The 25,097-nt window shown below is 37.7% G+C and overlaps 1 protein-coding gene across 2 annotated transcripts in view; it reads left to right on the top strand.

The window, feature by feature from the left end:
* AHI1 (Abelson helper integration site 1) overlaps positions 1–25,097 on the top strand; it is a 92,567-nt gene that overhangs the window by 33,869 nt on the left and 33,601 nt on the right. For both annotated transcript variants that reach the window (XM_080341974.1, XM_080341975.1), the window contains exons 17-19: positions 553–693; positions 2,620–2,822; positions 10,250–10,367. In XM_080341974.1, the coding sequence (XP_080198100.1) occupies positions 553–693; positions 2,620–2,822; positions 10,250–10,367 (462 nt within the window). The remainder of the gene's footprint in view (positions 1–552; positions 694–2,619; positions 2,823–10,249; positions 10,368–25,097) is intronic.

Genomic DNA, 25,097 nt, shown 5'->3' with positions numbered 1-25,097 from the left:
CTGAGAACTTGAAACAAGAATAAAAGGAAGGAGAAATGTTACTTTTAATAGTAGTATGTTTTAATTGGGCTTTGGCTCTTTCTTACACGCTGCACTTGCATTCAGAATGCCATCAGCTGAAGAGCTGATTTTATTTATTTTTTAATAATTTTGTGCTCACCCTTCACTCCTATTGTCAGTATAATATAATTGAAATCCACAACTAAAACAGCTATCTCTGGCAAAATGCAAGCACAAACAAATACTGTGGAACGCCACCATTCCAGAACTTGATTATCAGAACAAGAGAACTCAGCTGACCTGATGCATTCTCTGGGGTTTCCTGCAGCTGTTGCAACAGCACTAACTTTTCTGACTTATTCAATAACTCAAAAGCATGGAATATTTTTTTTGTCTTACACCAAATACTATTTTTCAATCAATTTCCTTATTGAAAAGTATTTATTTACAGTGGCAGTCACTGCACTGTAGTAATACAATCTTTAACCAATTTTTGTTTTGCTGTATCAAATATATTTCCATGGTATTAATGAATGTATTTCACTTCTGTAGGGGATCAGGTGGCCATATATTCTGAACTGTCCTTCACATCTGCACTTCGTGATGTTGCCTTTCATCCACATGAACACATGGTGTCATTTTGTGCCTTTGGACAAAACCAGCCAATACTTGTGTACATTTATGATTATAAAGGTATAGTACAGATTTTCTTAATACACACATCTAAATAATTTATATTTATAAATTATTTGCTAGTATTTGTACTTCTTTTAAGGGAAAAAGAAAGCAGTCATTTGATGATAATACATATCTTTACCCTGGGAGATACCAAAACCCAACTGGACATGACCCTGAGCAACCTGCTCTAGGTGACCCTGCTTTGAGCAGAGTCTTTGACCTCACCAATCACCAAAGGACCCTTGCAACCTCGAGTTTAAATGTGCTATTGTATGTCATCCTGTGTGATTCTTTCAGCACTTTATCATGCACAGACAGTGTCATATAAATATTAAAAGCCATTTTTTCAGTAGCAAGTTGGATTATAGAGTCAGAAAATATTACTGTTCTGAAAATTAATGAATAGCTTAATAGAAATCTCATTATTTTGTGCTGACTATGTTATGAAATCGTATTAAGGAGCTATATAGAAATTAATTAATGTGAGAGAGAATAATTGTTTTAATAAACAGCTGTTATGTCTGTAGTATGATTATGGGAGATATACGTTTATTCCCCATGTTATGCTAAAGAGAATATAGTGATAAATGCCAACTTTACATTTTTAATATACAAAACACAATTTTGACTATCTTTTGCAGGCTTTTCTGATGCTGTGTTTTTGTGGTTAGCTTCAGCAGTGCTGTCATTTCACTTAAAGACAAAGTTTCAGGTGTCATGTTGGATCTAGACAGTAGATAATATGAATTATACATATCTGTAACAGATTTTTGTTTGAATTACATTTGCAGTGAATATAGATTTATAAAGCTAATCCTGTCTTCAGACATTTGCTTTTTAAGTAACATGCACTAACGAGGGTACTCATATCAAATCTCACAGTTTAGGTTATTTATTTGTTGAACTTGTTACTTTTACAGGAAAATAAAGTGGAATGACTTCACAATCAATATTCAGTGCTAAAATTCAATTTCTCATTCTAGAGAGCAATGGAAATTTTTTTTCACTATTCAGCAGCTAATAGGATAGTTTAACATAAATGTGTGTGTATTTGGACATCACACTGGTAGTTATTTGTATCATCTGTGTGCTTAACTAAGTCACTGGTGATTATAACATTTTGCATAGGTTGTTGTCTTTTCTACATTGTGTGTTACTGACTTTTTGTTCCTTTTTTGGTTGAACACCCCCACTTTGCTTTCAGAAGATAGTTTACTGCCGTAGCGCTGAAAGAGTTAATCATATAGTAATACTAATTTTAGTCACTGACACAGTTTTTAAGACCCCAACAGTACATATTTTACATATACTCACAGTTTTATGAGTACCTTAGACAAAACTTATATGAAGAATTCCTTTAGCCTTTGTTTGCTTGAGACCACAGTACAAAAAATTGCAAAGGTCAAACATTTTTTTTAAGTGACAGCGCAACTTTAATCAAAAGTATCCTATTTTAAAGCAGGCTACCTCCTAAGAATGCCTCCTGTGCCTGTGTCTAGCAACTTCAGAAATTTTACTTGAACTAGGCTGGAAAAAATGTTAAATATACCTAGTATTAATAAAATAGCTGACTTGAACTCGGTGCAAGCTATATAACTTTCTTTGCCTTTGGAAACATTCCTTTCTCTTCCCCCTCACCCTCCTAATATTTCTGTATGGAGGACACTACTGTTTGTAAGAAATACAAAAATACCAGTTCTGTGTGAGAGGTTACCAAGCACAGATAACAGAAGGGAGACATGATCAGTAAGAGTTAGGGGGAAGTGGGGTAGTTAGGGGAAAATTTCGTGGCATTTTCAAGTTTTCCCTGTAGCACTATTAGTACAGATTCTGATGGTGTTTCACTGAAGACATGTCTGATGAAATGACAGTGACCAATTACTTTTTCTCTGTGGCAAAGTAAGGCTTCACCTGACACATTAATGTTGGTTATTTCTACAGTTGCACAACAGGAAGCTGAACTCGTAAAAGATCTCAGTTCATCACTTTCCACAGCTGCACCAAGAGGGCCACAGTTCTGTAGTAGTTTTTCTGAAATTCCTATACAACAAAGTGCACAGATGTCTCCAGCAGATCAGTTTGTCAACATTGCGAGAGCATCAATGAGAATGCAGAAGGTGAAACAAAAACTTGATTCTGTTATGGTAAGTCGAATTTAATTAATTTCTAGAAGTATATGGTCTCTGCAGCCAAAGTTCATATTCTGGGGCTGGTATGTGTAGCAAAAGGTATATATGTAGCCTTGGGATTTGTTCCTCAGAAATTAGTATAGCTCTCACAATTATTAATGCACCTATAAATAGCTCTTTAGAAGAGATTAATCACATAAAATCACATATTTATGACGAAGGATGTTTTCTGTCAATGCTCATTGCCATTCATATGATCTACTCCATAGATCATTATGGCTGAGCATTTTTTTTTTCCTTCTTCTCTATTCACCTTTAGAATTGCTTGTGGCATAGAGGGCAGGGGAGGGCTACAGGGCTTACCTGTATGGGAGATCATCATGGGCTGCCCTGTGCTGGGCGCAGCCATTTCCAGCAAGTTTCACAGAGAACAATATTGAGCAAGTGCACAACTGAAATTGGAACCAAACCTGAAGAGCATATAGATCCTCTGTGAAAACATATTTAAGAAATGTTGGTAGCTATTAGGGACAAGAGACACCAGGACAGAGGAGGAAAGCCAAAGGAAAACATGTCAGGAGGCACAATACAGGAGAATACAGGAGGAGGGATGTGATGAGGCACGAAAGAAGACACAAGGAGGCACAAAGGTGATTCAGAAGACAGTGATGCACAAATGGAGGTACAGGGAGAGAAAATGGAGTAGGCCTGAAGGGAGAGACAGGAGGAGATGTCTGAGGACACGCTGAAGAAAACACAGGAGGAAGTATACCTCTGAAAGGACTGAAACCTGTGAGGAACCCATGCTGGACAGGTGTGATCCCTGAGGGGATTTTGGCTGGTGAAGACATGCACTAAAGCAGTTGAAAGGAGTAAGAAACAAAGAGAAGCAAAAAGAGCTCACCACTCCACACTAATCTCGCTGTCCTGCACTGCCCATCACCTTACCAAAGGGACTGAGTGTAACAACGGCAAAAGCAAGGAGATTGGGAACTAAGAAGGAGGAGAGGGAGATGTCTGAAGCAAAGTTGAGACATCATCTGGGTCTTCTGACCCTGGGCGTTTCCAAACAGTACAGTATGGTGGTTGAAATAGCCCATGCATTGATGCATCTGATGTCTGTCACAGACAGTGATGATTATAAAAAACTGAGAGTGTTACCTTGTAGGACTTCATGAACCACTGAGACATTTGGAAGAGATTTCTTTTCATTGAAAAGACTCTTGATATTTGTCTTTTCAGTGATCCAACATGAGGGTCAGGGTACGGTGATACCTCCTTTGCAAGCAGAGATAGGGTCGTTTCTTGCATGTGGGTACAGTATTGCCTGCCTGCATTATCAGAAATTCTGGACAGCCTCAGACTACAATATATCAACACTAAAACTTGAAATTTCTACTAAATTGTAATTGGGAATTACAGTTTTGGATGCACACAACTCCATTTTTCATGTGAAAAGATGGTGCAGATATGTAGGTGCAGGCTTTGTTGGGGGGCTTGTTATAATGCACACTCTCATAAATGCTTTGCTAAAGTGTTTGTCAAAGTAAGCCTCATAGGAGTTGTTACTCAACCGCATATGTGAGAATGTGCTAATATGTCTGAGTACAGAGAAGTGAAAAAGGAGAAAGGAGTCTTTATTAAGCCACACACAGGGTGGCAGGCTGCCCTATGATAGGTTTGGAATATGACATTCCAAATGAGAAGGCAGGTGTTATCTTGTATATATTCATCTGACGGGAAAAAATAAAAGGGAACTGGAAACTACGTAGGCTTTTAATTGGTCTTTGCGTCAGGTTTGCATGTCAATACCTTGTCACAGACACGTAGGGATTACCATGTTGGGCCGAGCATGTTGGCAGCACACCTTGTCGACAGTAAACTTGGCCTGAGGTCATGCCTGTGGCCGTATTTTATGAGACAAAAGTACTGGAACCTCTGAACAGCAGATCTGCCAACATGGGGTCTCTGGGTTCAGTGTGTGTGAATTTAACAGTGGTAATTAATGGATATAAAATTAACTCATAAATGCAAAGTTTTGAGGTCTATGAATTAGATATATGGTTTGAAAACGTAATAAGAATGCATTAAAACTTGATTTGAGGTAGATAAAGAATATTCTGATGTTGTATGAGCTTGGATTTTTGTGCTGTGGCCAGTGCTTCCTTATCAGGTCACTTTAGAACCAATGTTTTTTCTTTTTTTACTTTTTTTTTTTTCTTCTTTGCTACCTAAACAGGAACCTCAGTGAATGATAGAGGAAGTTTCTTTTCTTCTCCTCTGCAACATTACCATTCTTGTTAGCCCAGAAAATGTGTAATTAGAACCAAGAGTAGACTACTGGGCTAAAGCGTTAGCAGCAAAAGCTCAGACATTTTGTTACAAAAGGTAAATATTAATTTCTCTATGAAACCAGAATGCAGAATTGGCTACTTTACCAGGCAATTAGAGTATAGTGAGCCTTGGCAGCAATTATCTCTGCCTCAAGGAACTAATGCTAACGTTATGTTTCTATTCATGGAAGTTTTTGATAGGAAAACACTTAACCTGTCTCTGCTCACTGAAAGAACTCATAAGTGCTTTTCATTCACTGTTACTGTTTATTTATTTAAAACTTCTCTTCCATTCAGCAATTAAAATACCTGTTTATAACTTTCCCTAACAGGAGGGTGATATATGTAGATTATGTGATTATGCAGATATAGGGATAAGGGCTTCTTTTACAGGTATAACATCCTAGCTCTGAAATTGTGATTTTTAGATGTCAAAATTTTCATGCTGAAATTTGAAGGAGGAGAAGAAACCTTTGTAGTGCTTAAGAATAGCATCTATATGTACTCTGTCATACTAGTCCTGGAGTCAATTATATGTTGGCTGCTTCATTGCTTAATATGCGAATACTTCTAAATTAATAAAAGGATGTTTGGCTTTTCCAGTCTTTACTTTACCAGTATTTCTGAAAAATGTTATTAAAAGGCTATCAAAGTGGTCACCAAATTTCTGATACTCAGAGGGTTTTAAGTCCAGTATTAGACAAGAAGAATGTAAAAGTATTTTTTCCCATATACAGAACTACTTAAAACTGCTCGAAATATTTTTGTCCTGTGAGTGTATTAACTAATATGCCAGAATTCTTTAAGGGAGCAGTTACTGTGAGAGAAACCAGCAGCTTATACCTTGGGTTGCATCAAATGTACTCAACTTCCATCATTAAGCTGTATGACTATGAAGTATGTTCATATATGATGTTTGGTATAGTATACATCAAATACTATACTGTCTAGTCCTTCCAGATGGTCTCCTTTCAGAATTTAGTTGAGATTCAAAATATATCTTGTTGTGTGAAAACAGAATGGAATTTAAAGCCACTGCTTTTAAAAAAAAAAAAAAAAATCCAGCCTTTTTAGTGAATGCATAGACAATACTATCTAAACCATGAAGTGGAAGAAGCTAGAACCTTCTCCTTTTGTCTTCAATAAAGACCTAGCAGCAGAACTGGATGCCAGAGCAGTGTGTATTTTTTATGCTATCGTTGTCAGTCTTGTAGGAATCTGTCCTCCAGATAATCTTGGTTTTGGCAGATTCCGAAATACTATTCTTGGCTTCTGGGTTTTAGGGCAGCTCTGGAAGAAAAGAATTCTCTAATAACTTACTACAACTTCTACTTGAAGATGAAATCCAGAGGGTCATTATATATAAAACACTGAAGGGTCTTGTTAAAACATTACCAATTCTTTGAATGTTTACGGCCAACAACAAGGTGATGCTGCAATGTCTCTGCAGGCTGGAATAGCTTTTTTACTTGATCGTGTCTGCAATACAAAATTTTGTCTATGGACTGTCAAGCCTTTGCTTGAGCCCTTCTAACACTGAACTTGATTGAAACTGACATTGCAAATTTAAAAGCTGTAGTACTGTACTCCTGTACTCCTACTTTAAGCATTATTGCCAATATATTTTCTTCCACTGAGGAAAATAGCAGTATTTATGTATTGGTTTTATTTGTAATTCAGTTGTCAACTTTTACATTCTTAGGAATCATGGTGTAATAACCTTTTTAAACCATCTTTAAAAACAGTGTCCTAGAGACTAAAGTTTCAAAAGGGAAACCTAAAACTAAAAAAAATAAGAGGTAGGATAGAGCTGGCCAACTCAATTTGACTTGCAAGTATATATGGAAATCTCAATTATATTGGTTACAAAGGTCATAAAGTTGCATTCTCAGGAAAAAAGATAAAATGTTATTGTCAGCTTGTCAAGCCTTGCAGTATTCTGTTTTTTGTCTCATGCGATTCACTTTTAATGTGAAAACTAGTTCCACTGAAATTGTGTATTTGCATAATTTGCATAGAGCTACCCTAACACACAAAAAAATGCAAATCAGCTTTATTTAAACTTGAGGGAAAATATGTAGGTGCCCTTTTTCATTATAAAGACTACATGAATGTTACAACTCAGTTTTACTCAATTCAGGATAATAGTAAACTTAGTCTTTGATAAAGCTGTGGTTTGTGCATGAAGCAAGCGGAGCCTGTTGTGAAAAATATGTAGATTGATGGTTGGCTATCTTAGCCAACTTTACTCGTTGTTGTAAAGGTATTAAGCAATGTCTTCCCACAGCATGCATTTCAAAAAAACCTGATTGCTTCACTCTGTTCTATAGGTAGTCTTATGTCTGTCTGTGGTAGGAAAGTTAATTATTCTTCATAGGACAATGTAGTTCACCTGGAAATAGTTCTGCTGAATCATTAGTCCACATTTATTAGCTGAGTGGTTCCTTCTTCTGCTACAATGTTGTAGGTTTTTTTCTCTTCAGGCCTTTTAGAGATTTAAATAATCCTTAAGAGCTAGTGGCAGGAAAGTCATAAAACCACTGATTTTTGCATTTACTTTGGATGGCCCGTCTTTTATACCTCACCTGTGCTGAGTTTCATTGCCATTAAGGGCAGGAATCAATCCCTCCTATAAGACTGCTTAAATTTAAAACTTTCTTTTTAATATCACTTTTATTAAAATGTTTTTCATCTTGGACTTGAAGAGGAAGGAGTAGTTGTCAGATAGAACTTATTTTGGATTTTTAAAAGGCTGATTTTTAAAAATCTTCAGGAGTGTATTTTCAGTCTTCTAATGTATGTGTTGATTGCATATAATTTCAAAGTATGCTATTTGGCATTTATAATGAGAGTATTTGGGTAATAGAGCAGGAAAATAAAGAACTGAATTAAATGCTGTACAGAAATAATTTACATACAGAGTTCCATATCTCTTCTATAATTCATTAAAGTACCACAATCAATGCAAGTTTCTCCTGATATTTCCCCCCCAGGATGAACCACAATAGGTCTTTTAAGTGCTAGTTTTGAGTGGTTTGCTTTGCTGTGTTTAGTTTGATTTCCAAAGGCTAATCCATTCAACCTGTCATAATTCCCTGGTAGTATCTGAAAACAGCTTTTTGAAAAAGAAGTCCAGAAAGTTTCATATCAATACTTGGCGGGAAACATACCTTTGTATCGCTGATGGTGTAGTGTGCACTCAGCAAGAAACTAATACAAGGGGAGATCTTCCCAGTTGTGTTACTGCAGAAAAAGGAGAAAAGGAGATTGAACACTGGGAAGCTGATCTCAACATGTTTGCAGAACAGCTTGTTTTTCTGTGCTCATGTAAACACATAAGCTAATGGCTTTCCACGGTATTTGTGTGTGTTGGAGAAAACTTTATATTGATAAAACTTACTTGTGTATGTAAATGTAAGAAAAGCAGATTGTTTCCGCTGTTGCTCAGAAAAACAGGCCTGTTCATTCTGTGTATATTTCAGAACCACTATTTGCTAACATTCTGTTAAATTTATGCACTGCAGTAAAATCTAGTTGGTTTAATGCTTTTCTATCATATTCAGTGGTTGATATGATTTTCTGTCTTGCTCTTCTTTCTGGTCAGTTTTGGAGTACAGTCTTTACAATTGTGTGCAGTTGCTGAGGGAGTGCTTAACTAGTAAAAGACAATTTTTATTATAAACTTATTTCAATAGAATGAAATCTGTATTGCTACAGGAAAAACCAGATACATTAAGATGAAGGTCTAGTATAGCAATACAGGGATGACAGCAGCTATGTTCTATGGCCCAGTCAGGTTACTCAACACACATTTTTAGTGCTGTATTACCTGCATCCCAGTACACCTGCCAATGCCCAAATATTCTGCGTTAGTGAAAGCTGTTCAACTATTTGTTATTAATTAAATGACAGAAATGGTAATGTTATAATTTATATCACTTCTGGAAATAAGCCACTGATTCACTTTGTCTTAGCTGCCTCCTTTCTTTAAACTGAATATACAAGGTAGTAGTTATTAATAGAAAATTTGCAAACTGTCATTGTTCTGTTTTGAACCACGACTAAAGTTTAAAGGTCTGATGTAGAGTTTACAGAGGCCAAAGGGAGTGATCCGCAGGATGTGGGCTTTTAGTTGGATTCAGTGACCGTATTCATTTATTCTATATTGTGAAATAGGCTTGACTTTTGATAGAGTCAATAATTATGGGGATTTAATGTAAATAACTCTCAAAAATTTTAGCATATGAATCTATTTTGTTGAAGAAAGTTACAAATATTTTATTTAAGGCCTATTTTCCTTCCTCTTTGGCTGTATTATCAAGTCAGCCAGTGAAAATATCTTTAACAAACGGTAAAATTCTCAATTGGCTCACATTAAAAGCTTAAGATTCTTAAAATGTATATTTTTATATAGGCCGTATTGAATAATGTGTAGATAATGAATGAAGTTTGGGAAAGGTTTTTACTTTGTGATAGCTGCATGTATGTGAAGAAACTCCATAGGAAACCAAATTTTAACTACATTATCTTTGTTTCTATGCAAATTAGGACTGCAGATATTTTTTGTGTAGTTTACCTAAAGCAAGTGCCTGGTGTTTTAGTCTAAGTATGCCTTATTGATGTACAGAAAAGGGTTTCTTGTTAGGACTGGTTTACCTTCCCCCCCCCCCCCCCCCTTCTAATATTGAGTAATCTTTGTATATGTAGTTTGTGTACTCAAAAATGGGAACTTATTTTCCATATATAAGTTTATAACCATATATAAATGTCTTGTGTTTTTTTTAATACATGATGATGCAATGAAATGCTGGTTAATACAGTTCTCTTGTTTGCACTGCTTGAGAGTTTTTGTCCACATGTAGACATGTAATTCATTTTATTTGGTGTGTCAATAATTTTTCCAAGTCTGTTATCTCCAAATATTCTAAAAAACAAACATACAAAAGAACTCCATCATTGCAATTGTTATTTATCATTGACTTGGATCCTGTTTTTCTCCTGGATTTTGATACTTATTTACAATAAATAAATATTTCTCTTCTAGCTGTTGCATCAGTAAGTAACCCAGGAAATTACACTTCACTTTCTGATTTGTCTTTCCTATTACAGGCGAGCTCAAATCTCTCGCTTCCTGCACCATCATCGCTGCCACCACACTCCAAGCTAAGTCTTACAGGCACTCTGAGCACTCCACTAAATCCTGTGTATTCTTTCGCTACTAAAAGTGGTAAGTTTCTTTCTTAATTTCTTCACTCTCGGTAGGTAATAACTTCCATGAGGATTTTTTCCTGCCTTTTTAAGTTTCGCTGTGCAACTCTTTCAGAGAGTGTCCTGGTTGTTAAATGTGGTATTGTTCATATCATTCAGTGTGATACAGTACAATACTGATATATATTCCTCCATCATACATTTGCTCTTTAAGCTGTACCCTTATGGTTGGACTTGATTATCTTAAGAGTCTCTTCCAACCGAAATGATTCTATGATTTATTAGTGCTGTAAGTTCCTAGAACAGTATGAAATTGGACAGGTGTACTCTCTGCTGGGTAAAAAACTGGCTGTATGGCCAGGCTCAGAGAGCTGTTGTGAATGGAGTTAAATCCAGTTGGTGGTTGGTCACAAGTGGTGTTTCCCAGTGCTCAGTATTGGGGCCAGTCCTCTTTAATCTCTTTACCAGTGATCTGGATGAAGGGATTGAGTGCATACTCAGTAAGTTTGCAGGTGGCAGCAAGTCGGAGTGTTGATCTGCTTAAGCATAGGAAGGCTCTACAGAGGGTTATGGACCACCTGGATTGATGGGCCAAGGCCAATTGTATAAGGTTCAACCAGGCCAAGTGCCAGGTCTTGCACTTGGGTCACAACAACTCCAGGCAATGCTACAGGCTTGGGGAAGAGTGACTGGAAAGTTGCCCAGAGGAAAAGGACCTGGGGGTGTTGGTCGGCAGCCAGCTGAACATGAGGCAGCAGTGTGCCCGGGTGGCCAAAAAGGCCAACAGCATCCTGGCTTGTATCAGGAATAGTGTGGCCAGCAGGACCAGGGCAGTGATGGTCCCACTGTACTCAGCACTGGTGAGGCCCCACCTTTAATACCATGTTCAGTGTTGGACCACTCACAAGAAAGACACTGAGGTGCTGGAGAGAGTGCAGAGGAAGACAATGAAGCTGGTGAGTGGTCTGGAGAAGAAGTCTTATGAGGAGCAGTTTAGGGAACTGGGGCTGTTTAGCCTGGAGAAAAGGAGGCCGAGGGGAGACCTTATTGCTCTCTGCAACTACCTGGCTGTAGCAAGGAGGGTGTTAGTCTATTCTCCCAGATAACAAATGATAGGACAAGATGAAATGGCCTCAAGTTGCACCAAGGAAGGTTTAGATTGGATATAAGGAAACATCTCTTCATGGAAAGGGTTGTCAGGCGTTGGAACAGGCTGCCCAGGGAAGTGGTGGAGTCAAAATCTCTGGAGGTGTTTAAAAGATGCATAGATGTGGTGCGTAGCGGGGGCATAGTTTAGTGATACTTGGCAGTGTTAGGTTAATGGTTGGGCTTGATAATCTTAAAGGTTTTTTCCAACCGCAACTATTCTATGATATTGAGAAGAAGGTAAGCAATGAAATGATGCATTTTTGTGATACTTACTTTGCTAAAAATATGTTGCATTGATAATCACAATATTTAATAATAAAATTGATAATTTCACAGCTTTTTCTTTTTTTGGGGGGTGCCTGTAAAGTAAGAAAGAAAATTGGAACCTTAGTTTTGAAGTGGTTTTGTTTTCTGTCTTTGAGAAGAGTAAAAATAAGTCCAGAGGAGGGTGGAATATATGTTGGAACTAAAAACAGGGAATAGAGATTTAAAATGAAGATAATAAAGATAGGAATAGTCTTTATAATTATATAGAATTATCTCCTAAAGGCAGACAATTTTCTTCACAAATCAAGTTATGATTACTTTTTCTGAGCAGCAGTGGAAAAGTTCCTTGGCATGGATTAAAAGATTGACCACTAGTCTCAGAATTGCTCTTAGTTACTAATTCACAATGCAGATGGCCATACACCAATTAACTTCTGCATTTCCATTTTCCACCTTAACAAAAGAGCTCAGAGCCATAACAATATTAATCTATTGCACAACAGATGCTTATTGTTTCCATAGTGTGTAAATCTTACAGAAACAGCAGAATATATTTACTGTCTTACATATTGTGGATATTTAAAATAAGTGGACTAACACTTTAAAGAACATGAATACATACTGTAAGGGTTTTTTAAATGTCTATACTTAATAGTGCTCAAACAAGCACATTTTGTTGCCTTGAGTTTTACTTCATGCGGAAGCACAGATAAGTATGTTGATGAAGACTTCTTGAATAGTATGAACAAACATAAAATATGTTGTAGCTGTTCGTGTATGCTCCCAATGTAGCTGTGTCCAAAACTGACTAATACTTGAAGGCAGCCCGCAGGTAGGGGATGCTATTTATGCAAGGGAAGCATAGTAGAAAAGAGATACATTATAATGACCTTTCAACAGTCAATGAAAGCAATGAAAAAAATGAAGAACTTTAGGGGAAAAAGACCATAAAAATACTAGCGGACCCCAACTGAAATAGGTTTACCTGTAAGAAAATATTTTAAAATCCTAAATTATATTTGTCATTTTGAGGGCCTCCAGATTGTTCTGCTGTGATAGAGTGAGAAAGATTTAGTCAGTTATTTCAACTTCACCCATTGCTTTTAAAGTGTGAAGATAGGTACTTGTCTTCATAGCTCCTAACTGCCAGTTTAATGTTACTTTTGAGTAATAGAAAATCTATACTTAAACAGATCTATTGGTTTATGGATTGTGCTGGAAGCACAAAACCTTTCTTTTCTGTGTTAGTTTCGTATACACAATATATATGCTTTTCTGTACTTACGTTATTGGGATGTTGTTAACAACTGTCTGTAATACAGAGATCCTTCATTTTTGTCCAGCAGATGGTTACATATTCTTGAGGGTTATGTTGTTAGTTATTCAGTCTTCTCAATTTCACACTTTCCTGTCACATTTTGCTGTCTATTTAATGCTTCTTAAAGCAAAATGCAAAATTCCCATTACAGTATAGTCCCTACAGGCAGCATGTGTAAAGCTTTGTTAGCAATCTTTTTAACTATGTAACTGGTGTATGTGTGTGCTATATTAACTTGATAAGGTTGTAGATGATGTCTTGTGATATGGACAGTGTAGTAGGCTGGATACATGTAGCACTTTCTCCTTTTAACAAGATTATTTAATTATCTAGGTAGAAACTGTGGAAAAATGGGTTGTCCCTATTTGTAATTTATGGGCAGTAGCTATCTGCAGTAATACTGCAGATCTTTCCAAACTTTTAGATCTTTTTGTATCCAGATATGCTTGCAGAAATAGCTCTAAGTAATTTTGTAATACTTAAAAAAAAAAAAAAAAGTTATATTCACTACTATGCATTTTAAACATGCCTGTTGATTTTAGCAGATGAGTTCTGTATACTCACAAACATAACATGTTTTGACTTTTCTTCAAGTACATACTTTCACATGTACGTAGGCTTTCATGAAGCCTCAGTCCATATTCTGCTATTTACCTTCCTCACTTCCCTCAAGATCACTTATCTCATGGTCACTAAGGCAGGGCTGCCTTTGTCTTAAACCAGTCCTGCCTTATTCATTATTAGCATACTCAGGGGTGCAGCCACATTAGTCAGCCTGTCCAGCATCTGTATCAAAAAGTTGTCCCCAGTGCATTCCAGAAGTCTGAATGGCTTGTAGCCTGTGTTTTTGTCTCTCTAGCAGATATTGAAGTGGATAAAAACCTCCATGAGAGTCAGGGTCTGTGATGGTGAGACTTCTCACTCTGTTTAAAAGAAGGCTTTATCCACTTCCTCTTCTTGATCAGGCAGACTGTAGCAGGTGCCCCCCATAATGCCCATATTTTTGACATCTCTTCCAATTCTGACCCATAGGCTCTTGAAGAACTTGTCACCTGCTCCATAGCTCTACGCATTTGAGCCTCTTTTCCCTTCACCACAGCACTCTCCATTCTTGTCTTTTCTATCAGTCCTTCCTAAAGAGCCTGTGTCCACAGGCTCTCACAACACTCCAGTCAAACAGTAAGAAACATACACATATAAATATTCCATTTGAAGGAAAAATTAATGAAACACTGAAAATATGTTTCAGTGCTAGTTATCATTCTAATATAGCCCCTTCCCTCAGCAACACTATTTTGTGAAAGCTAACTTGAGTTACTTGGAAACCATTTGAGTTCATATGTCCCTGAATTTTCATAGTGTGATAGCAAAGATACTTCTTATTTCAGTCTTCCCTTTGCTCTATAATGTTTTAGAGTCTTCACTGAGCACCTCTTTCAGATTATTTAATTAATTTTTTTAAAAGCTGAACTGTTATCTTTATGAAGTGACTCCACATAGAGTTAAACAATCTGCTAGAGATTTGTTTTCTGCATGCTCAACTGCTGTAACTTCTAATTGTAAACTCATATCAGATCCTTCCTTGTTTCCTTAAAGATTTTGCTCAGTTTTGGTTTTTTTTTGTCTGTGATCTTGAGTTTTACATGTGATGCTTAGATATCCTAACTTTGTTCTAAATCAAATAATTTGTTGTTTAATCATCAAATAGAAGGCTTGAGTGCCTTTCACAAGCACAGAATGTTCTTTATGTGAGATGAGTAAAGTCAATATCACGGTATCATTGTCATGGGAAGGCACCTCTGGAAACCATGTAGCCCAACCCTCCTGCTCAAAGCAGGTTCACCTAGAGCAGGGTGCTCAGGACCACGTCCAGTTGGGTTTTGAGTATCTGGAAGGGTGGAGGCTCCACAACATCCCTGGACAGTGCAATGTTTGACCATTTTCACAGTAAAGGTGTTTTTTTTTTTCTTATGTTTAAATGGTATTTTGTGTATTTCAGTCTGCATTGGTGTGTGAGATTATTCCTCCCGAATGCAGGACTTTGCATGTCCTTGTAGTTGAACTTTGTGATGTTCTTGGTGACCCATTTCTGCAACCTGTCAAGATCCCTCTGAATGGCAGCACATCCCTCTGGTGTATCAGTGACTACTCCTAGTTTTTCATCATATGCAAGCTTGCTGAGGGTACACTCAGTCCCATCATCTAGGTCATTAATGGAGATGGGGGTGGTTAGTAGATCGAGAGACGTCCTCCTTCCCCTCTACTCTGCCCTGGTGAGACCACATCTGGAATATTGTGTCCAGTTCTGGGCCCCTCAGTTCAAGAAGGACAAGGAACTGCTGGAGATGGTCCAGCGTAGGGCAACCAAGATGATTAAGGGAGTGGAGCACCTCCCGTATGAAGAAAGGCTGAGGGAGCTGGGTCTCTTTAGTTTGGAGGAGACTAAGGGGGGACCTTATTAGTGTTTATAAATATATAAAGGGTGAGTGCCACGAGGATGGAGCCAGGCTCTTCTCAGTGGCAAACAACGATAGGACAAGCGGTAATGGGATCAAGCTGGAACACAAGAGGTTCCACTTAAATTTGAGAAAAAATTTCTTCTCAGTAAGGGTGACAGAGCACTGGAACAGGCTGCCCAGGGGGGTTGTGGAGTCTCCTCTGGAGACATTCAAAACCCACCTGGACATGTTCCTGTGCGACCTCACCTAGGCGTTCCTGCTCCAGCAGGGGGATTGGACTAGATGATCTTTTGAGGTCCCTTCCAATCCCAAACATACTGCGATACTGTGATGTTTATCAGTATGGACCCCAGTGTCGAGCCCTGAAGTGCACCACTAGTGACTGGTCTCCAGTTAGATTCCATGCAAATGGTTACAAACCTTCGATCCCTGCATCTCAGCCAGTTTTCAGTCTGCAGCGCTGCCCGCCTGCACAGTCCGTACTCCATCAGGTTGTCTACGAGAATCTTTCGGGAGGCAGTGTTGAAAGTCTTGCTAAATTCAAGGTTAACAATATCTACTGCTTTTCCATGAATGCTATAGAATGCTGTGTGAGAGAGACATTTGAAGTTTTGTCAAGAGTATGGTTAGGATTACTGGGAAAAAGTAATGAGTTTTGACAAATAGTAATTAACGAAGTAGGTACCACAAAGTAGATACAAGAACATGGATGAACTTCTTTCTTACACTTTAAGTACAAAACGCGTCATTAGCAAGATTTCTTAAAATTTAACAAAATTAATTTAAATTTAAGAAAATGTCTTGTCTACCTTCTTCTTACAAAGATTGTGTCAAATTTGAGAGGAAGGCACAGAATTTAGGTTTTCTTAGTGTTCATCCTGATAAGCTGTCAGTCAGAATTTTTCATTGAGCATGTTACTCATGCTGCCAAATCAGGGGTTTTTTATGTCTGCCTCAGTAAAGCTGCATTTGTGCAGAGAACTATTTCAATCATTAGTCAACTACTTTGAGTTTTACCTTTGTAATTTGGATTCATGAAGTCTTACAGCTGGCCCTATTTTTCACTCTACTCAAATTTTGCCATGTTGTATATATAACAGATTATTCTTACTTGGTTATTGTACTAAGTGTACTAAGTACACTTTAGGGAATCTGTCCCTAAAAAAGTATGTGATGTTTAACCTTGCTGAACTTTTTCTTTTTCTTTTTTTTTTCTTTTTTTTTTTTTTTTTTTTTTTTGGTAACAAGAAAATTTGTCTAGGACCTGCCTTTGATAGTCAGAATTGAGGATTGACCTTCCTTGTGCTGTATAGCTCTGCCTGTGCTTATATTTCAGTGCTAGTTTTTTCATACCCATTCTGCAGTGCTATTCTGCAGCACTGCACTGTAGCATCATCCAGGACCTTGTCTTAGACATTCCTAGCTTTTCCTTGTTGTATTCTCATCTTCGTACTTTCTTCCAGGATAACCCATTTCCTAGTTGTTATTTTTTAAACAAGTAAGGAAGTAGCAAAAGCTCCAGCTTTCAGTTACCCATTCCCTGAGACACTGAAATCCACTCTGTTTTTTTTTGCCTTCCCTCCTTAAGATTGTGAACATCTTTGGACAGTGAAATCACCTTTTTATACTCTCAGACACTGTTTTGCAGATCTGTGGCATTCCATAAAAGGAACAGCCTGCTTTTTTAGGCTCTGTTCAACAGTGACTCTTCAGTAACTCCCACTGTGTTCAGGGCATGTTTTCTAAAACAAGTTTTAGGTTTCAAGTAATTGTAATTAGCAGTGACCCTAATTGTTAACTATGTGGGAAATTGAAGCTCGGCTGTAAATACTGCACAGATCTTTCCACTAAAATTTTGACTTCAATAAGACCAGTTATTATAATTAAACTTGCTCTTGAAAATTAATTACGTATGTGCTAGAAACGTGATGGTTCTTGTATCTTTAAAAAAAATCTCAAAAACAAAACACACAACGCTTTGGCAGGGTTGAGAACAATTAGAAATTTTCTCTCCATTAACACAACTGACAGTCAAAGGTGTTTTCCACCTATCTGTCTAAAGGGAAAGCTTCAAAGCACTTTTTCCTTGCTCTCTGAAGATATTAAAAAAAGTGATTTTACATTTAGGTCCTCTGTTATATTTGATAGCTATTTAAAACTTCTTTTTTCAGTCTTAAGCAAACAGTGAAATAGGCTACTACATCAAAGACATGAAAAACATTTATGTATCTGCTAAATGCTCTTAAAATACTATTTTGATTCTTGGTTTTTTTTAGAAGCTGAAAAAGGAGGTACATCAAGCAGCAAAATTCACATTTTTGCAGAGAATACTGCAGAAACACTGTCAAAAGTTACACCCTCATATGTACATGGGTATCACTGATAAATTTTTTTTCAGTATTTCATACTTTCTCCCCAACTGTCTAATGTCTGTCTTCAGTAATACCACAGTCCTGGAGGACTTTAATGTTTTTGTCTGTTTGTCTGGGGGGGTATTTGTCTTGCTTCTGACATAATTTTGTGCCACTCAAGAAAGAATGTGTGTAGAAGGAGTTCAATGTGGCCTTTTCATCTCTTACTAAGAAACTGTTAGAGGAGGAAAAACTCATGCAAACTATCATTGAAAATGTATCACATGAAAAATGGAATTACATTTTCCTACTAGAATAGGTTAGTTTTCAAATTTGAGAATAAACAGTAACCAGATATCCTGAAGAGATATTTAAAAGGTTGACAAAGTCTATATTAATTCAAAATTGCCTGTTTGTGTACTACGTAGTCCAAGTGTAATGTGAAATACAACATTTGTAGTATATCTCTGGCCATGTTTGGATACAGATTGGTGGCATTTTCAAAGAGGACTGAGAATATGGATTGACAGACAGAAGATGACTAAGAGAAAGCAAGCAGTACAGCCAGCAGCACTGCTGGCTTTCCCACGCTGCTGTGCTGAAGTTAGATAATGCTGACCTTAGCGGATCATTTTTGTTTAGTCGGAGTGCCAGTAGGAGCGCCAGTTGTAGAAATCTGTTTACTGGGATCCAATCCATGCAGGCAAATTGAATTGCACACAGATCACTGAATACGTACCTTTTTCCTTTTTCTTTTTATCCTAACATATTACTGTAAATACTGTATTTTATCAGATTTTAAAGTGGGAGTGAAATCTCTTCCTATTCATTTTTTTTAAAGAGATATAGCTCAAGTGTGTGTCAGAGACTTCTTGTGGAGAATATAAACGTAAGAACAGAACTCTCGATTTTGTCTTGAAAGGATCTGGGTATTTGAAGATTCCATCCCCTGTTCAACTGTAATGTGTGTTGCCTCATTAGCTCACCTAACAGCTTCATTTAGATTTGCTGTGATGGGGAAAGCAATTAAGCCTGCAGGGCTGCACAGATCAGAGCTATGGAAATGGTGTAGCAATTTGCCATAATATCTAAGTCATTTTGAGATACTTCTTTTTAGCCCCACATCTTAAAACTGGGGCAGGGGCGTATTGTCGTGAAGAGTACCAAGTACACACCTAAAAGTGGTCCAGTATCCAGGCCATTAGTTGAAAGTAGTAGTAGAGTGTAATGCAAGCTGCTTGGAGGAATAGGTGATGGCGAAAGCTAATTTTCATTACTTTTATATAAGAAAATGCATACAAAAGGGAAGTAGGAATGGTTAATAATCTCACAAAGATGGTCTCTCATTATCATTAGTATCAGTGACTCTACTGGGCTTTTTTCTGTGATATTGATTAAGAAAGTAATGAAGTGACATTGAGGCCTGCACAAAAGGCTTTTGGTATTTTTTTTCCCCCTGGTGGTCCAATATGTTTATCTTTCCCTATTTATCCTTACTACTACAGAGGGAGAAATGCAAGTTTCCTGTTCACCGCAGGATGGTCATAATGGCCTCAATGTGATCAGACAGTCCAGTGGGGCAAATGTCTTTGATTAGTAGTCTGCCACTAGTTGTCTTCAAGTCTTAAAATGTATAGAAATACAGAACACTATTAGTATGTCCTGTAGAGGTGCTGCCAAAATAGAAAGTGGTCTAAGAATACATAAGAAGAAATGTTTGCAGAATGGTTAGCTTCCTGCAAGCTAAAATCTGCTCGTAGTAGATTATGTCATGTGTTTGAAAAGGGTGAATGTGCATTAAGATGAAAGAAATATGTGCCCAGTACTTGCCTCTCACTTCTCAGTTATGTTTTCGTCTTTTAATACAATTTCCTGTTTTCCTGCTATGTCATGTATTTGAAGAATTGATCCTTCCTGTCACATTTTTCAGAAATTTAAGCTTTTAAAAACTTTCAAGAGAATTCTTCTAACAATTTTATGGGCATGGAATTTTTTTGGAATGTGGCCTTTTCATTTAATTCTAATGGGACAATTTTCCAAAAGAATGGAGAATTTTGCCTATAGTTTTCTTTTGCATTCCTAAATGTAGACATATGAATTGCTTTTTGTCATTATAACAAGTCTCTAATTGCAACTTTGAAGAATTCTCACATTTTGCTGTTACTTGTAGAACTCAATTGCCTCTATTACAACTCTTTGATTGGATCAGTTTTCCTTCTTTTGGAAACTGAATTACTTAAACATCCCCACACACTGCAGTTTGGATAACAATAACACTTGAAAACTTTTATGAGAAAGTACAGAAAAATAGCACTTTTAAAATGGACAAACTTGGCTTATTTTAGTCCCTAGTTTTTGAGTATGTCATACTGTGTGGGGTTTTTTCTATTAACCAAAGATAATACGTTTACATTCCATCTGGAATATTGTGTCCAGTTCTGGGCCCCTCAGTTCAAGAAGGACAAGGAACTGCTGGAGAGGGTCCAGCATAGGGCAACCAAGATGATTAAGGGAGTGGAGCACCTCCCTTATGAGGAAAGGCTGAGGGAGCTGGGTCTCTTTAGTTTGGAGAAGAGGAGACTGAGGGGTGACCTTATTAATGTTTATAAATATATAAAAGGTGAGTGCCATGAGGATGGAGCCAGGCTCTTCTCGTTGGCAAACAATGATAGGACAAGGGGCAATGGGATCAAGCTGGAACACAAGAGGTTCCACTTAAATTTGAGAAAACACTTCTTCTCAGTAAGGGTGACAGAGCACTGGAACAGGCTGCCCAGGGGGGTTGTGGAGTCTCCTTCTCTGGAGACATTCAAGACCCACCTGGACATGTTCCTGTGCAACCTCACTTAGGCGTTCCTGCTCCAGCAGGGGAATTGGACTAGATGATCTTTTGAGATCCCTTCCAATCCAGAACATACTGTGATACTGTGATACATTCATTACAAGGCTTTACTTTAACTATAAAGCACTGCATAATCACAGAGAAATTATTATAACAGATTAAGTTTTAGATCCAATTACTAGATTTTTCTCCTTACTTTTCAGAAGAGGGAAAAGGAACTGAGTAAAGTACTAGCTAAACAAAACAGATCAGATCTTCAGCAAGTGTGAACTGACTTAAGTGCACTAAAATTAGGTTAAAATATTTTTACTAAAGCAGAAGCAATAGGTCTAAAATGCTTTTTATATATGTCTGTGTGCTGATTTGATTGGGAACTCCCCTAGGGAAAATGATCATTCATTTTAAGATATTTGTATCTTTCACTTTTACTTAGGGGAAAAGTATAAGAGAGGAAGAAGAAAGAAAATAAAACTTTTATTATTAGTGGTATTATTATTTGCTCATAGCAGAATGGGAGAACTGAAAAATACAACTTTAAATATTTTTCTCACAGTTTTCTTTTAGAACAACAGAAACATCCATCACAAGATTTTTTTTTTCATTCCTTTCTGGTTCTTTTATACGCTATTTTGCTATAACATTTACATTTTGAAGAAACTGTGTCTCAGTTTCCTCAGTGCAAATAGTTTATGAAGGCTTGGTTGTCACCAGCAGCCAACCTTTGCATGTACTTCCCTGACTTTATTCTTTCTGCTCCATCACTAGAGCCATCTCTGGGATGTTCCACCTTGCAGCTGACCTTGGCAGTAAATAAAAGTTGAGAGTATCAGGACATAGCCATGCCCTCACTGTAGCCCACAGGCAGCTCAGGCGATTCTGCAGGGGAAAGAACTTCCTTAGAGCTCTGTGCCCTACTGTGCCATCAGCATCTATTGCCAATGTCAAAATTTTGGCTCAAGGCACAAATACAGGACCTTCTTTTAAGGTAGAAGTCCTGAGTGTTTCTTTATAAAATGCATAGTAAAAATTATTTTTTAATTTGAAAACAAAAAGTACATAAATAGATTCTTCTAACCACAAAAATGTTCCAACAATATAGTAAAGACATGGAGACAAAACCATTAACATTAATGACAATCTAGTTCTTCTGTTTTAAAAGGTTGGTTATCCAGCTTCCTCTATCTGATTGATAAGATGTTATAAATGTCAGAAGAGTTTGCATTTTCTAGTTAAACTTGCTAGAATTGTTTATACTGAGATCAAAGATACATATGTTCCTTTATTATATGTCCTTTTTCATGTTTCTTCTAGGCAAGTTAATTAAAATATTTCACTAAAAATTACACTAAATACAGAACACAATAACAGCAATCTTTGAAGATTCCAAAAACTTTATCAAAAGAACACCATTTATATTTACGTGAAATTGGTGTATGGTAGGGTAATTACTGCTGTGCCTTCAGGCTAAAGGAAGTACTCTCAGCCAAATTATACAAGGGTGTGGATTAAATGAAGCATTACTCTGTTTGGCAGGAGTGGATATAGATTGCAAAATCAGGGTGTGACGTAGTACTGTGGAAAGACTCTGCCAAAAGTGATTTGGCCTGAGTGTGCCCTTACTTTCTCAATTATGTGGATCCTAAAACAACCAAGTCTAATTAATTCCTAAGTAGAGAGGTCCTGTTAACTGTTTTCAGTCTGAGCTTGTCTTTACTTTCAAATGGAGCTTGTCTGTAATTTTAGAGCAATTGAGCCACAAGGCAGCAAGTGTTAACAACATGCTGCTTAAATGCAATTCTAGCTGTTTTCAGAGGTGGAAAGACCTCTGCCCATGGGCTGTGCAGTCAAATATCGATTCGCTGTCCAGCAGAAAGTTCAGGTCGACAAGGGTAGTGCCTGTACAGCAATAAGTGTGAGTGAATAAAATGAGGAAGTTGCTCCCTCCTTGTACTGCTCCAATACTTCTATTCCTGTCGTTTCCAGAGGAGCTGGGAGGGCTGTGCAAAGACCCAGTAGCAGCCATGGTGCACAGGAGGGAGGCATCTTCCTCTCCCAAGAGGAGACCCAGGTCCTTTGACTTTATTCCTGGTTTTGACAAGTGAGCAAAACCAGGGTATATTTAAAAAAAAAAAGTCCATAGTTTTCAGATAAATTATCCATCCTCTTTTGGTATACATACATACTTTTTCAACTACATTAAAATGCCTTTGCTAATTTTGTAGATAGATTTTTATCTGTGTGAATTAACTAAACTTTCATGGATTCATATGCAACTCTTGTTACCCTCATTGCTGAAGAACCAAGTTCAGTAAGAGCAAGCTTCCCTCACATGATTCATTCTATTAATACACCACCTTTTAAGTTGATTTTTGATCCATATTATGCACCACCTTAGTCTGTGGTACCAATGTAGCTTGATACTGATCGTGTTGGTTCTGTAGAAACTAATGGTAGAGGATGGTGGCTTGGGAAAGGATTAAGCAAGCAGAAGGCACATACAGAGAAATTGAGGTCTCAACTTACAGGTTGCTATTGTCACACAGCCTAGTGACTCAGTGTTATTTACAGAGCTGGCCTAAATCACACGCAGGATTACAGAATGGCTGGGGTTGAAAAGAACCTCTGGAGATCATCTAGTCCAACCCACCTGCTAAAGCAGGTTCACCAGAGCAGATCACGAAGGAATGTCTCCAGAGAAGCAGACTCCACAACCTCTCTGGGCAGCCTGTTCCAGGGCTCTGGCACCCTCAAAGTTAAGTTGTTTCTCCTTGTATTCAGAGCAGAGGGGGAGGATAACCTCCCTCGACCTGCTGATCACATTCTTCCTCATGCACCCCAGGACACCATTGGCCTTCTCGGCTGCAAGGGCACAGATCCTCTCCCAGGACTTCAGCCCATCCTGCAGCAGTTGTGGCTCAATCACCCATCCCCAAGGGGATTTTCTTTATGAATCTGTATCAAGAGCAGCTCCAAACAGCCCTTAATGGAGCAAAATTGAGCTCCTCCATGTGGCTCTGACCTGTCCCACCTCCAGTGTGTGTTGATGTGCTGCTTTGATCCAGATGAAATAAGAGATTCCCTGGAGCCTGCCTCCTCACTATTAGCTTGCTTTCTTGCTCACTGAAGGTTGTAAGCAACAGTAACTCATTGCTCGTCAGCTTCAAATGAGATGGTAGAATTGCCTTAAAACTCTACTACTGCATTTGGGTGGTTTCTGCGACCTTATGGCACACTCCAGTGAAGGAACAGATTACAGAGGTTCCATCTTCATTTTTCCCCTCACCATTAGGGCTCAGTTTCTTCAGTTTTTACTTCCTCAGTGAGAGAAAAAAGATCTGAATGACACAAGAAAATTCAAAAAAACTCTTTAGTCTTTCCTGCTCACTTGACCCCAGGCTTTGCTCTGGTGTGCTGGGCAGTCCTTCTGCAGAAGATTCTTACTCAGACTGTATAACCAATAGTATTTGAAACTCTATATCTCATCTGAAGATTGATTCCAGCATATCATATCCCCATATACTTATAGATATCACATCCTCTTCTTCTATCCTGTCCATATCTTCTGTTTTGAATAGAGGGTCGCTGTCTCCACTTCAGCTGTCTGCTTTAGCTTCTGGTGCCTCAGCGGTTGTTTTTTTTCCAGATTAGTTGAATGGTGTTGCAGTGACATATGTTGATAAAAGTCTTTCTAGAATCCATTCAGGGCCTGACTGGTCAAAGGAAGCAGACTGTGGTGGCTAATATGATAAAGACTAACATATAAAAAATTGGGGCTTAATTAATAATGTACGAAGAGCATCTATTGGTGTGATAAATTGCCTAGTAGCCAAAAATGATTTAAGAATTCTTTCACCAAACTTCTGGTTGTCACTATCCACTAGTAGAGCATAAACGATTTCCCTAGCTTTTTTTTTTTCCTAGCAAGGACTGTAACTGCTAAGATTCACTTTGTAAGTATAGTAGTTTCTATTAGTATTTTCTACTATAGTATTTTCTACTATTTTCAGGTGAAGATCATAAATAGGCTCTGTTTTCCTACTCCATGCACCCTTGGAGTTTCATTTATGGATAACCATATTTAAAGAGACTTCACCTCTCTATTAAAAAAAGGGTGGGCTTACCCTTGAAGTTTTTTTAAGCTGTCTCAATTCAGAGGTATCAGTGGTATCAGTGAGGTCTGTGAACTCCTCTATTGGTTCAGGAGAATGTGTTGTAATAGAGCTCTTGATAACTTTTGTGTGGTGCACGTTGCTAGTTCAGGAACTTCTCTCTTATAAACCAGGTACAAGCTAAAACTGAGTTGGTATTTACCTCCTTTAAGGACTCAGAGTCACACTCTTGGAGTTTTTAATTTTAGAAGTAT

Source organism: Nesoenas mayeri, assembly GCF_963082525.1.
Source record: "Nesoenas mayeri genome assembly, chromosome: 3".
NCBI classification, from domain to species: Eukaryota; Metazoa; Chordata; class Aves; order Columbiformes; family Columbidae; genus Nesoenas; species Nesoenas mayeri.
The sequence above is the reverse complement of the archived record's forward strand: the minus strand, read 5'-3'. Positions and strand labels throughout refer to the sequence as shown.